The sequence below is a fragment of the Rhynchophorus ferrugineus genome, unplaced genomic scaffold (genome assembly GCF_030347505.1).
Source record: "Rhynchophorus ferrugineus isolate W39M unplaced genomic scaffold, kcgeb_rfMv2 rfM5, whole genome shotgun sequence".
Lineage (NCBI taxonomy): Eukaryota > Metazoa > Arthropoda > Insecta > Coleoptera > Curculionidae > Rhynchophorus > Rhynchophorus ferrugineus.
Window position 1 is genome coordinate 23,916,256 of NW_027472584.1, and position 16,114 is coordinate 23,932,369.

Consider the following 16,114-nt stretch of genomic DNA (forward strand, 5'->3'; position numbering starts at 1 on the left):
ATTAAGTCCAGCTAATAGAACGGATAGATTCTCCTTTGTTTCGCATGTTGTCAGGGCATCACAGTTTCCGTTATAGAACGTAGAGAGACGAAAAAAAAAATGTAGCAAAGCTGCTTTATCGTTTTCTTTATTTGCATTATCGGCTGGGTTTCGGACTAAGGGTAAACAAGGAATAGCTTTGATGTTATCTGAAGGTCCAAGTAGATCTCTCGGGGCCATATTCTCTTCGTCAAGTATTAAATCTGTGAGAGAAGGTCAACATTTAATTTCTTGAAGTAATCATTCCGGAAAATCATATTTAGATTTCGAACGTCAATCTTTCGACGAAAACGTATTTAAAGGAAAAACTTTCAGTTGAATAACCGTACACAAAGTTTCCATGCGCGTTTTATTTAGTTTTCGAGTTAAATATAATAATAAACAGGATTAGATGTTATTACTGTTTGTTTCGCTCTCACACCAAAGGGGTTTTCACATGATTTTAAATTTCCGACACATTTTATTTCATGAATAATATTTAAATATATCACTTCTTGTTCATATGATCTTTTTTACAATATTGTTTCAAAAGAATATATATGTCCGTAATCTTGTTTCATAACTTGAAAGTTTCATTATATTTAAAATATTACATAGAAAATATTAGTCCTGATAACAAAAATCCATTATTTTTCAATAGATGGGTATAAAAGTCCCATCAATTTACATTAGATGACATTACAAAGCTAACTTTCGTAATAAAATAATAAAAACGCATTTAACAGTTTTGTAAGTCGGTGATTTCGTACTATCTTTTCAACGATATTGTTTTAAAAGAATATACATGTCCGTAATCTTGATTCATAACTTGAAAGTTTCATTATATTTAAAATATTGCATAGAAAATATTAGTCCTGATAACAAAAATCCATTATTTTTTCAGTAGAAGTGTGTGTGTAAAAGTCCCATCATTTACCTTAGATAACATTACAAAGCTAACTTTCAAAATGGTCTTTTACATTTTTTGAATATAGGTGAAAACACAATCTAGGGGATTAAAAATATGTATAGTATTTAAGGTTCTGTTAATATAAAGACAAATCAATAGCAGTTTTGATTTCGTTCAAGCAGTTTAAATGTCAAAGATATCAACACCAAAGGGCAATTATCAAAAATGTGAATAAAATCATGGAAATGGTCTGTTTCTAATATCCAAGAGCTGAACATTGCACAAAAACTGTTTGGAACTAGGATGTATGGATATCACTGTCTATATCTGGTGAGAAATGATCTTGTTCTCTTAAGTGTTATTAGGGAAAAATTACGATTGAATGTGGATATCCTTGTCAAAATGTTCTGAGATGATTGCAATTCAATTGCTTGTATTCCAGCTGATATTAATTTATATAATGAAAATAATCAGGGGAATAATAACAAGGAGGAGCATATGGAGAATGAGGATGGTAAGGACTATATGACACATATAACGCAAGTTAAACGAATTTTAATCAAGCTCTACCAACCAAGAACAGATATATTACATTGCTAAAGCATTAAATTATTATTCTTATATAAAATTTAAAAAAAATAACTATAAAATAATTATCGTTGTTGGAATATTCGTTTAGTTATAAATATATGTATATGTATTAATAGTGTCTTTAACAAAACTTTTGTTATTTAAATCGCTTTTCATAAATATTTTGATAATACGAACTACACTTAATTTGAATTAGTTCACTCTAAGAAACGTCTACCATACTATAAATGATGAACAGTATTGTTTCGTATTTATATACATATATTTATAACATCGATACCCCTTTAATTTGCCTAAATTAAGGGTAAAATATAATTAAATACTCAAGCAAAAAGAGCCCCTCAACGTCCTAACATCGTTATTAGTAATTTATGTTCCCTTAAAATAATCCAAGGAAACCTAGTAATTAAGATATAATTACTTTCATTCCGATATACCACACTGGAGCTGTCATTCGGAAAAATTCCTTAAGTAAATTTTTCCTAAAAGGGAAATTTAACAAAAGAAAGTGGGAAACAAGGCCGCCGGTTCGTTCGTTTATTAATTTTAATGTTTTTCTTTATGCCGAGGAACTTTTTATTGTGGTCGAATGTAAGTCGGCTTGGTTACCGGCTTTAATACGTCTTATTAACCACACAATTAGTTCGTATTACAAGAACCGGCCTCTTACGGGTTTATTTATTCGGATTTAATTATTAATTATATTCATTATATTTACTTTGGATCCTACAGGCCTATTGCGCTACTACCTGCGATATCAAAATTATTTGAGAAACTGCTGTTAAAACATGTTAAACCATGTAACAGGTCAATTGAAAAGTCCCCGGCCTGACACATAGATGGCGCTACTAGAATTAAATACATGTTTTTTAGTTATCCCTAATCCTCAAAAGATGCGTGTATAAATTTGACAGCTATCGGATCATTAGTTTGTGAATTATAGTATTTTGAGTGAAGCAACTTTTGTTATTGTGAAAAAAAAAATGTATAAAAAGGAATTTCGCATGTTGACAAAATATTGCTTTTTAATGGAAAAAACACACCAAGCAAAAACTTGGCTCGATGCCGAGTTTCCGGCCACTGCCCAAGAAAATCAACCATCAAGTATTGGTATGCTAAATTTAGACGTGTTGAAATGAGCACCGAAGACGGTGAATGCAGTGGACGCCCAAAAAGAGGTTGTTACCGACGAAAACATTTAAAAAATCCACAAAATGATTTTGAATTACCGTAAATTGAAATTGAATGAAAGAGCAAACACTCTAAAGATATCAACTGAACGTGTACATTATATCATTCACGAATATTTGGGTATGAGAAAGCTTTGTGCAAAGTGGGTGCCGCGCGAGCTCACTTTTGGCCAAACACAACGATGAGTTGATGATTCGGAGCAGTATTTGAAGATGATCAAGCGTAATAAACCCGAGTTTTTGCGTCGATATGTAACAATGGATGAAACATGGCTCCATCATTTCACTCCGAAGTCCAATCGACAGTTATCCGAGTGGACTGCACACGATGAACCTGCACCAAAGCATGGGAACACGCAACAGTCGGCTGGCAAGATTATGGCGTCTATATTTTGGGATGTAATAATTTTCATTGACTACCTTGAAAAAGGAAGGACCATTAACAGCGACTATTACATTGCGTTATTGGACCGTTTGAAGGACGAAATCGCCAAAAAACGGGCGCAAGAGTTATTTGAAGAAAAAGAAAGTGCTGCTTCACCAAGACAATGCACCGTGTCACATTTCAGTGAAAACGACCGCAAAAAACCATGAACTGGGCTTCGAATTGCTTCCTCATCCACGTATTCTCCAAATATGGTCCTCAGCTACTATTTCCTATTATCAGATCTCAAAAGAATGCTCGCTGGGAAGTAATTTTAATTGAAGCAAAGGACAACTTAGACTGACGTGACTTTTCAATTGACCTATTGTAATTGTAAATAATGAATGAATTTGTAAATAATAAAAAATATATATTTAATATTATATCAAGAAAACGATAATATCATGACTCTATTTCTATATTAACTCATTAACTGTCACGACCTTATTAATTACACAATTTAATTAGACATAATATCCTGCATATTTGGCAATAATTGCCTGAATATTGGTTATGATATCACAGAGAATGCCAGCTGAATATTTCAAAAATACCTTAGAAAAGGTGAAATTCCAATATATAGGTCTGTAATAATATACTTTAGGCCCCAAAATAACGAGTTAAATCAGTTCGCTAACCTATTAAAATGGATTTCTTTTACAAGCAATGAAAGATTCTATTATATCACTTCGAAAATGTCTTGATATTTGAGAACTTCCTGTACTGGCTCATGTAACATACACTGCCGTTCAAAAGTTTGAAAATAATAAGGTAATAGAAAAAAGACAAAAGTTCAAATAACTCATGATTTATTATTCTCAATTCTAGACCAACATTTAATTAATTTTGTTAAATAGATTCAGTACAAATGAATAAAAACATTAAGTACATTTTTCTTTAAATTTAGCAATGCAGTACCCTTTGTGATAACTGAAAATTCATATTCATTGACTCAAATGATAATAAATCAGTAATTTTGTTGATTATTGTTATAGGCAGGATCATAAACCATTAAACTCCAATACCAACATGTTTATTTGAAGATTTATTGCATTATTCTTTGGTCATCACAAAAATTATGATGTTTCGAAACTTTAGAACAATAGTGTATAATCATTTAAAGACATAAAATATTTTTAACAAAGAAATTGAACCTTCTGCAAAAAATAAATATGGAACTCACTAAACAGTAAAAAATAATCAAACTTAGGTTTTAAACAAAAAAAAGTTTGAAAATAATAAGGTAATAGAAAAAGGACGAAAGTTCAAATAACTCATGATTTATTACTCTCAAATCTAGACCAACATTTAATTAAGTTTGTTAAATATATTCAGTACAAATGAATAAAAACATTAAGTACATTTTTTTTAATTTAGCAATGTAGTGCCCTTTGTGATAACTGAAAATTCATATTCATTGACTCAAATGATAATAAATCAGTAATTTTGTTGATTATTGTTATAAGCAGGATCATAAACCATTAAACTCAAATACCAACATGTTTATTTAAAGATTTATTGCATTATTCTTTGGTCATCACAAAAATTATGATGTTTCTAAACTTTTGAACAATAGTGTATAATCATTTAAAGGCATAAAATATTTTTAACAAATAAATTGAACCGTATTCAAAAAATAAATATGGAACTCACTAAACAGTAAAAAATAATCAAACTTAGGTTTTAAACAAAAAAAAAAGTTTGAAAATAATAAGGTAATTCAAAAAAGACGAAAGTTCCTATAACTCATGATTTATTACTCTCAAATCTAGACCAACATTTAGTTAAGTTTGTTAAATATATTCAGTACAAATGAATAAAAACATTAAGTACATTTTTTTTAAATTTAGCAATGCAGTGCCCTTTGTGATAACTGGAAATTCATATTCATTGGCTCAAATGATAATAAATCAGTAATTTTGTTGATTATTGTTATAAGCAGGATCATAAACCATTAAACTCAAATACCAACATGTTTATTTAAAGATTTATTGCATTATTCATTGGCCATCACAAAAAATATGATGTTTCCAACCTTTTGAACAATAGTGTATAATTATTTAAAACCATAAAATATTTTTAACAAAGAAATTGAACCGACTTCAAAAAGTAAATATGGAACTCACTAAAAAGTAAAAAACAATCAAACTTAGATTTTTAGCAAAAAAAACGTTTTAAAATAAAATATGTACGTAATAATCGTTGTAATAACTAAATCAAAATAAACAAAAACCTTATTTAACCTATCTACTACACGTATTTTACATTCTACTATATATATGTAACACACAATTTAACTTAATACTATTTATCTATTTACAATATTATTTTAACTACTACCAACCTTATCACTTTGAAGTCGGTGCCGAGCCGAGAAGTTTGATTAATTTTTAATTTTTGAGTTCCTTATTTATTTTTTGAAATCGGTTAAATTTTTTTGTTAAAAATATTTTTGCATTATTTTTGTGTCAACTCAAAAAAAATGTTGGTCCCAAACTTTTGAACAATAGTGTATAATCATTTAAAACCAAAACAGAAACAAATAAGATTTAAATCACAGTTAGGTCGTTGATTACTTAAAGCAACTTAAAATTCAAGCTGCTACTTAAATTTAAAGCACATTTACCTCTTCAGTATTATTTCAAACATATTAAGAACTGTCTTAAAATATTAAAAGATTATTTGCCTAATTTTAATTAATATTTCAGTAGAAGCGTCAAACTGTGACCGGATTAAATAAAACGATTATGGCGGGGAAGTTTCCTTTGTAAAATGCGACGAATGTTTTTCTTAACTTATATTGAGAGCGTATCTATGTTATTTTTTTGTTTTTCTTACCGAGAAAAGTTTTACGAAGAATAAAGTTCGTATTTGAATTTTTGTATTGTAAAAAATATCAAATTATTTGTCGGTGGGTATTATTTTTTTCTGTTTTTAGTATTCTAAATAAATTTATTTGTTCGGATTAAAGGGAAACTACATCAAGGACTAAAGGAAAACGCTCAGTTTTTTTTATATCGCTGCTTAACTTTCCAATAAAAGTTTTGCCGCACTTTTCTGGATTACTTAGCCCCGAAATCAATTTATTTATTTTGCCAACAAGACTTCTTTCGCTCCGGTTGATCATTAGATTGATGGTATAAAAATCACCTGCCAACTGAGAAAAATTGCTTAAAAAATGACAACGTGCTAAGACCCTTAATTTGTATTTAATTATTATTAGTTGCTTTAATTATACACATAAGTACAGTGAGTTGATTTCATTTGAAAATATCAAGACTATAAATTAATTTTAAATGATTTACAACGGACGGTGCTCTCGGGAAGTCACATCGGGTACATGTATAAACAGCTTCTTGTTGAAGCCTCACCGAAAGGCTTCACTTTTCAGTGACTGTTATCTCGTCGAAGTTCGAACACAAATTGAGTGCGTTGAAAATGTCTGAACTTGTTTCAAAAGTTTCAGTTTTCAAGGCAAAGATGATATTACCAAATTTGATATTACTCGATAAAACGAAAAATGGCCAGAATCAGATCCAGACTTTGCTCCTTCTGATTATTAGTTGTTCCAAAAAGGTGTCGATTCGTGGATAGCCATAAAAGATACATCGTTCTTTCGAGATGGAATCGGTAAATTATCTGAAATATGGGAAAAAGTATCGTCTATCGATGGACAACACTTCACATTAAAAGAAATCCTTGAAAACTGATTTATAGGCCTAATATAGCAACATGAATGAATACATAGCTTAAAGGGTAGTCATTTAAATACAAAAGTATCAATAAAAATAAACGGTAGTCAAAATGGTCTAGGTTTGGACAATATGGCAAGTTTTTAACTACCTTCATATCTGTCCATTACGATTTTTTGAGCCTTTGTATTTCGCTCTTTTTTATTCTCCAGGAACGTTTTTTTCAACGTCTCTGGATTTCAAATCATATAGCACCAAATTTCCTTATTTTTGAGTCATTCCAATGACTTTCAAAGGTCTAGGAATAACTGATTAATTACTATCTACTGATTCTATAAATTCTACTCGTATTTGTCGTAATTCTACATTGATTTTTATCAAATATAGCTAAATAAAAACAAAAAATAATAACGGAATAAAATTGTCTGAGAATAGATTTCTTCGAGAACAAAACTTGACATTGTTAATGAATCATTGTTCTGTTCAACCATCATAACAGTCAACTATCATAAATAATTAAATAAATTATCTCTTACCTTGGTAGCAAAGCCGCATAGCTCCGGATTTTTACATCTTCGCCAATCTGACCTATAAAACAATAATAACGTTAAGTAAATTTTTTTGAAATTGAAATCCTTGATCTATAATCTCGAATCTGCCTCGGTATAATTAAATAGAAACTTATTTTAAAAACTAAACACTCCTTGGTATTAAATCGATAACATCTTTAAAACTAATAGTTGTACGCAAAACGTTATTAATCTATTAAATCATGTTAAATAGGAATCATGTAGATAGATAATTATTATTCCTATTGCTCTAGGCGATAAAATGCTTCGTGTCTATCAAAATGCCGGAAATATACAGCGTCCAATCAATTGTTAGTAGTTTTTTTCTAATATTCTTGCTATAGAGTTACTCGAGTATTTTCAATGAATGTATTTTCACTCTTAATTATCTAGTTGTAGTTTTTAAAAATACAGATTAACTAAAACAGGAATAGGTGCCTAACTATTGATTAGCATTGCTTAAAACTGATGATTTTGTAAGACTCATTGAACAAAAAATCAGTTAAAACTTTTAAAGAACTTTCAGATCAGGAGACTTAGTCTAGGAGAGACATCTACATCGACAATGAAGCAGAATATTATTGGTCATAAAGTCCTGTCTACTGTATCCTAACTGTATGCCGTATCCTGGGTGCTAAATTCCCAGCATGTCGACCAGCTCGCGAACAAGCGCGTTTTCAGAAGAACTTGAGTTGTTGTATGTGGAAGGATTGAGATATGAAGTGCCTGATTTTTGGAGTGTCAATTTCTCTGTGAATTTGATTATTTCTGAAAAAACATGGAACGTTTGAGTTTCTCCTAAGGAGCTTATTTTGGAAAACTTTCACCTGGTTGAGTGTAACTTGAAGTAGACTTTGGATTCGTAGAGGAGTAAAATAAACATTTGATGGAGATGGGAAGTCTGCTAGAAGGACAGCTCAGAGAAGATAGCAGGTTTGCTATCCCCGAACCTTTGTGAATTGCTTTCTGGATTTGGGAATGCCAAACGAACCGTCGGTCGAAGTGGAGACCTGTCTACGTGACGTTGTCCAGCCATGGAATTTTTGATACATTTTCAAAATTCCGAATAAATGTGAAAATGACTCGATGGTGGGATCATTGCCAATATCAGAAAGATGATGCCAATAAATAACCTTTTAAAGTGAAAATATCATCAGAATGCATGCAAGCAGCTAATCCAAAATACGAGCAATATAAGCAGAAGGCATTTAGATCGCCATCAAAAAGGTTGTAGATTCGAGTCTTACTCGAAGCATAGATATTTCCTATTCTTTCGTAGTTTATAATCCGTGTAAACAAAAGTTCAAAATACCTTAGAATTATTAATAGTGAAAAAAATAATAATCTACAGAAAAAAATGTTTTAAATTACATGTAAATAATGAAGCTTACTGGGCGATTAATATGTCAGCGTTGATATATGTGTAGTATAATTGCGTAATTATATATATGGCAAAGTCATGGAGTAAAGATTTCAAAACGATATCGTTCAAAACACACAACATAAATTATAATATGGATTACGAGGAAGGAATTTTGGTTTACAGAAATAAATAAGTTTAGTTAAATTATGTTATGTATTGTAACTATAACGTATATAAAAAAATAGATTGTAGGATATGCAACTAAACATACACGAAGATAATAAAATTGTTATTTATCCCGTTTTATTTATATCCTTAGATTTTATAAGTTAAACTGGTGATACTTTTAATTGGGTATTTTTGGTGAATATAGGTTTCTTTTCTTAATCTCTGTAATATTTCATTTAAACTTGTTTCTATTTTACTTACGAAATAATTTATAAACAAAATGCCGATTTAATTTGTAATAAAACAAGTGACAACTGCGAGTAAACCCACGTTTGAAGACTGAAAGATGTACAGATATGTTTTTGCACTAATAAAAAGCAAACTTATGAATAATTCATAAGGACCCTTTCCTTAAGGTTAGTTAACAGCGTGGAATGTGTATATCATGGTAAAGCGTCAGCGCCGATTTTCATATTCGAACCTACCCTTTACAGGGAGGAAAAAAATGCGAATTAAATTATCTCGGTATCAAGTTTTCTTTCTTTCCTTTTCTGCGGCTCTAAATTTAATAATAAATAGGCCTTTCGTTTTTCTGCCCTCTTCTTCTAAGTGTTTTAAAACAGCTCTCCCATTTACATAATAATACCACTACCGTATCGGTAACATTTGGGTTTAAAATTTAAATTTAAGGAAATGTTCTATTATAGTTTTAAATTTTCCATGCATACTAATTCGATTTCGACGCTATCCGCTTCTTTTCTAGGTAATTTCATTGTCTCTGATTCCTTTAAATAAAATCTGTTTTTACTATTCGTTTTTTCCCACCGAATCAGGACAGGATTACTTTAAATTCTTCCTTGATAACTAGTCAAATATATTATGCAAAAACATATGCAACCAAATATACACACTGCGAATAATTATTAACTTATTTAATTATCACATTTAATTAATATTATTAATATTCTTTTTGCGCATTGGCAGCACTGTATTGATGAGCCGGGGCCAATTAGAGATGTTCTGCGAGTTTTACTTTGAAGATATTAGTAAAATAAAAAGTTTAACTTAAATTCTAAGTTGGTGGTTGATTTACCAACAAAGTTAATGAAATATCTTCGAAATCAAGAAACTAAGACTCAATAATCTGTGACTATACAACGATAACTGATTTAATAACACATTTACAGGCTCAAAAACGCCCTACAAAGTTAATTCAAGACAATAAATGCTAATCGAAATATTTTCCATCAGTTTCTACAACTTTTTCCCATTTTTGGTGCATTAAATCGTTGAAAAACAATGAGCAGGCAACATTTTAGAAAAACACCGATTAAAATCATAAACCACGCTGACACATTGTTTCTTATCCGTATATTAATGTCTGAATCATCGTAAGATGCTTGAAGAAGTTGTTATTAGCTATTTAACCTATTTCTGAACGGTATTTGTATAAAAAATGTGACTATCCAAGTATACAACGACAACTGCTATACAGATAAGTGCCAATTTTACTTATTACATTGAATGGGCGTTTACCATTATACCGCATGTTCTACGATGCGTTGCAAATGCCAAGTAAACTTTTGTCTCGTATATAGATAGTACGTTCCAAGTTTAATAATAACCATTGTTGTCTCTGCATAGGAACACTGTTTTACTATTAAAGAATAAACTCAAGCCTACTTAATATTATAATCGTTAATATAACTATTTTTTTAATACGATTTTTCAATACGGTAGTTGATCGATTAAATTTGGTTAAAATATTTGTCAGCAGCATCTATGTGAAGTGAAAATGTGAAGTATCAATATAAACAACCTAACTTGACTGTTAAATTCGACGGTTCTAATATTTATCTACATAAAATAACAGTTGCCCATTCGAATTATAAGTTCTACTACTCCCGGCACATTTTGCAGGCATAGCATCTTCTGATTACATCACCTTGGCTGGCATAGGGTTGCCGGATAGATCACAAAAATAAACCGTTTAAAAAAATATCCTGAAATAATGATCGGAATACATAGAAACACCTAACATTATAAAATAATAAGCTTTTTTAAGTATGTTTAGTTGCATAAATCACCCAAAACAATAAATAACAGGAAAATCTTTTAATACATCACTGCAAAATAGTTTAAAAAAAGGGAATCACCAAATTAGAAATGACACCGTACTCTAGATAAGGCGTTAAGCAAGCTCTTAAGGACGTGAGAAGACTTGAAATAATATCCCCCTAGAGATTACGTTATATTATGGGTATATTAAAGATAATCACTTTGCTTGAAGCTTACTACAATTACGAACTTATCAACATTTCGACGTAAAAATATGAAACAATAGTTATCACTGTGCATAGAATATTTCATTAGTTTAACGACCGTCTAAAATAGAATATTCACTGATTCGAAAATGGATATTATTATCAATAGATAAGGGGTTATGTGAACTATAACTATATATTATACGATTAATATAAAACAATGAATTTTAATAGAAAGAACATCTTTTATTTGAGAATGTCCAAAAACTGCATCCACCTTATTCGCCTGATTTAACTCCCTCTGAATTCTTATTTTTTGTCACATTTTTTTCCCAAAAAATGCCCTTAATAAAAACGAAGCAGATAAGGCGAGGCAGCATCACCTTGAATTTGTAGTCAACTGTTTGATAACTCCGATTTCGTGAACTTATTGAAAACACCAGTACCATGGGATATTTTAATACGAGGGTCACTATTTAAATTTCGGGAATCGACAACACTATTGTCATGTGAGCCCATCTGACGGTTCCATCGTAAAGTTTGACATTTTTGACGATATGCGTACTGAAAACATTTTCTCGCATGGACGCTATTTGTTAATTTTATATTTAGTTGAAAGTTTCGTCTCGGCAATAAATGGAACTGAATCGTGAACATTTTCGTGCTATAATTTTTTACGATTTTCGACAAGGATTATCATAACAAGAGTGCATCAATAAACTTAATTTCAGTTTTGGCTAGGAAGCTCCATCAAAAACCACCGTGTATCGCTGGTTTAGTGAATTTAATCGTAGTCGTAGTTCGCTGTCCGAGTTTCGCGAAGGTCGTCCACAATCGGCTGTTGTGCCAGAAAACATCGATACTGTGTGCGAAATGATTAAGTAAGATCGTCATGTCACCCACTGTGAGATTGAGGCATCCCACCAGCATATCTGCGATTTTACATGAACACTTACCTGTGCGAAAGTTATGTTCGCGTTGGATCCCACACAATTTGACAATCGCTCAAAAAAAGACTCGATTGCTCCAAAGAAATGCTTAAGAATTTCAATCGCGGTGCTTCAAAATATCTTTATAAAATCGTGACAAGTGACGAAAGTATGGGTGTTCCAGGATGAACCAAATCCAACAAAAGTTGTTCGCACACGAAGCATTTCAAAAAAAATGGCGGCCTGTTTCTTCGGGAAAACTGGTAATATTGCAACAGTGCCTCTAGAAGATCCTAGCACAGTAAATTCTGTTTGGTACACAACCATTGGTTTGCCAGAAGTCTTCGGTGAAATAAGGAAAACAAACAAAAGACGCCAGCTTGTTCGTCATCATGACAATGCGAGCTCTCACACATCGGTTCAAACAAGAGACTATTTGAGCACTCAAAACATCGGATTGACGGGTCATCCGTCGTACAGCCCTGATTTGGCACCCAATGACTTTTTTTGTTCCCATCCGTGAAGAATAAACTGCGTGGTCAACATTTTTCACCCCACGAAGAAGCTATTGAAGCGTTCGAAAATCATGTTTTGAAGATATCTCATTCGGAATGGAATAAATGCTTTGAAAATTGGTTTAAGCGTATGCAAAAGTGTATCGAGCATCGTGGCGAGTACTTTGAAAAACAATAAAAATATATTCGCAGCTTAAATATTTGATTTTTCCTATTCCCGAAATATAAATAGTGGCCCTAATAATGTCTGAGAGATTTTAACAATTTTCGGAAAATAGCCTAGGAAAGAATTTCATGCTAACTTATCGTTTTGAGCAAAAAAAAGTTCTTCGGTCACCCACAATATGTTATTTTGATATAAGAGGTCAATAGCAAATGATCCCTTATATGACAGATATAGCGATGACTCGGTCCCAGTATATCCCATTATTTTTTTCCACTTCTTTGTACTTATCGTCGTTGGGGGAAGACCACCGATTATTTATCGATATTCGAGCCTAAAATACATTTTTTTTCCTCTAAATATGTCCCATCAGATCCGAATTTAATTCCCCACATATATTTTTTTTCCTTCGATGCTATAGTATTCCACGTTAGAGCTAAAAGTTCCTTAATAACTAATAGGATTTCTTTCTCCAACGGATATCATATTAAATGAAATTTTTGGGAAAGGTATTTCGAGCTCCATATTTGAGTTACATTATAGCTGAAACTTCCTCAATAACTAAGGGGATTTCATTTTTAAATAGGAATAATATTATGTGAAATTTTCAGAAAATATAGTAAATATGCTATAAATTATTTTTGCGATTTCACCTTTTCCTCATTCGTTTAAAGTGAATTATATTTAAAATATTCAATCTATTTCTAATTCAAAAAAACACAGGGAGTATTCTTATTATAATATAAAGTATTCAAAAAGAGTTAATTATTATATATGCCACCCAATATACATGGAAGACTAATTGAAAATATTACCTTATTCCTCAGACATTGTCTCTTAAATAGTCGTAATTTACTTTTAAAAAAATTCTGAAATTAATTAAAACCTTATGTGAAGTATTTTAATTTATTTCTTCTTAATAATTAAAGATGATATTTGAATTAAATAAAAATCAGAAAAGATTTTTTTAACATAGCCCCATTTCACCTTGATACGATATGTGTTAAGACAAGTGTTGTCGAGGATTTTTTCTTTCCGTACTTAACACACCACAATATACATTTTATTTTGTTTTATGCCTTGTATCGTTCTGTTACAGGAAGTTACTTTAAGAAAATGCAGCAGCGACGAAAAACTAGGGCTTACTGTGTGTTATAGTTCCGGTTCTGAAGTAGACACTTGTACTGAAGTATATATTCGAGATATAGCACCACAAAGCGTTGCAGACAAGGACGGCAGATTACGACAGGGCGATCAGATTTTACAGGTACCGATAAAAACTTTTTTATTATTTTCTATAATAGAGTATTCGTTTTTTCTCATAGAAATTTACGAATACAACCATGGAAATATGTTCCATGAAAGGCATCATGTTTCCATGAAGTTAATATGAATGAAATTCCTCATAATTTTTATCTTCAGATATCCACCATCCATCCCAAACGTTTAGCTAAATTTTACTTAAATATCTCCATAGGAATTTTTTTAATTTAAATTCTTTCTCTCCATATTGCATTCCACACGTTTTAAAAGTCTCGCCTAACTTTTTTATTCACTATCTAATTATATATTCAATTTGTTGAATACGATATACCCTATTGAGTTTAAAAATCACTTAAAATTTCTATTCTATTCCCAAAAATACTGATTCTTGTAATTATAGATATAAGTCAAAATATATTATATCTATTATAACTATAACATTATTCGAAAAAAAAGTAATTTAATATGTCTAGTAATATACCAAAATATATAAGAATAAATATTTAAATACAACTTGTAAATTAATTTCCATAACACTTTGAAAATTGTCTTATTATCAACTCGTGCTTTGGAAATATAGACTGACATAAAAAACCACAAAATGTCAAGAACATACTTTTCAACACCACAAAGATTTGATCAATTTCCCTTAGTGCCAATCTCAATTTTTTTTCAACAATTTTGTATAAGCTATATTTATGTAAATGCAGTTTTTTATCTTAGCAAAAATAATTCGATATAATCATTTTTATTTTTGATTCTAGGTTAACGGAAAAGATGTTGCAAACAAGGAAGAAACGGAATCACTTTTTGCTGAAAACAGAAAAGCTGTTACTTTGTTAGTCAGCAGATGTTATAATAGGGTAAGATTTTTAACCGAATTACCTATCGCCATCTATCGCAACGGCCTCGAAACAACACGTGCTCATAAAAGATATCTATTTTATTTTTCAGAGCGAGGAATATTTAGATGGTGAAGGTATCGATACTTTAACCTCTCCAAATGGAAAGAGCGCCTCTTACCAAAACAGTATCATAGAACAACTAGTACAGCAACAAGCCGATATACAACATTCCCCGAAAAGTGAAACATCGTCTCCTAAAATTCCACCACATTTCACCGACAAACTCAACTTGACCAACTCGCTGGTTCGATCTAAAATCGATTCAATTAATCAAGAAATATCTCAGCTCGATGTACGCATGCAAAATATTTCATTCAAAAGCGATAAACGTAAACCACCACAGCTACCAAATATCCCTGCTCCACCAGAATCTGATACTGAACATATTTATGAAACAATCCCTGAAGATTCTATTATTGATGGTGAATTGGAACCGATTTATTCTCATCCATATGAACCAGGTGAAGAAAACATGATCGAACAATGGTTGAAAGTACATCAGGATGATACATGGGTTAGTAAGGAAATAGCTAATAACGACGAAGAAGAAAAAAAGGAACCAAAGAAAAAAACTAAGTCTCCAAAGAGCAACAGCAGTGGAGAGGAACATGAAAATAGCTCAAGTGCTTATAACACTGGAGGATCTTCTAATAGCAATCCTCTGACATTTGAACTTGCAGCAACACAAGATGCTAAACAGAAAAATGTTTATCGGTAGGTAATTTAAATAATTCAGCACTAATAGAGTATAAAATATTATTTGTGTTTATAGATCAACACTGATTCTATGCCCTCTTGAAGAAAAGGAAGATGTAACCAAAGAAAAAGAAGCCAAAACTACATGCGAATCATGTAAAAGACAAGCAGCTAATAAAACTAAAAAATCAAAGTCTAGCTCAAAAATAGTCAGCCCTTCATCACCCACACGCCAAATGGGGTTGAGTCCTGCACATATCTTGTCTGATACCATGTACACTAATGCTGCCAACTTGCAACAAACCATTTTATTACAACAACAGTTATTCAGACAAGCACGAGTTGCTCAAAATTACGATGTAGTTAATACAAGGCCTACTACTAGTTTTACATCACCCAGTCTAAGCCAGTATCAATTTGTTAGTGGATCACAGGTAATATATCTTAAAAACTA

At 31.2% G+C, this 16,114-nt stretch overlaps 2 protein-coding genes across 4 annotated transcripts in view; one reads left to right on the top strand and one right to left on the bottom strand.

The window, feature by feature from the left end:
* The window catches only part of LOC143197822 (metabotropic glycine receptor), a 578,984-nt gene that overhangs the window by 560,487 nt on the left and 2,383 nt on the right, over positions 1-16,114 (bottom strand). Inside the window, exon 2 of one of the 2 annotated variants that reach the window (XM_076406597.1) lies at positions 7,362-7,413. The gene's annotated coding sequence lies outside the window, so the exon portion shown is untranslated. Of the gene's footprint in view, positions 1-7,361; positions 7,536-16,114 lie in introns of those variants that run through there. The other variant, XM_076406598.1, reaches the window with a different exon arrangement.
* The window catches only part of Slip1 (SLo interacting protein 1), a 166,226-nt gene that overhangs the window by 147,872 nt on the left and 2,240 nt on the right, over positions 1-16,114 (top strand). For both annotated transcript variants that reach the window (XM_076406601.1, XM_076406600.1), the window contains exons 3-6: positions 13,896-14,063; positions 14,824-14,922; positions 15,014-15,678; positions 15,737-16,094. In XM_076406601.1, coding sequence (XP_076262716.1) covers positions 13,896-14,063; positions 14,824-14,922; positions 15,014-15,678; positions 15,737-16,094 — 1,290 coding nt within the window. The remainder of the gene's footprint in view (positions 1-13,895; positions 14,064-14,823; positions 14,923-15,013; positions 15,679-15,736; positions 16,095-16,114) is intronic.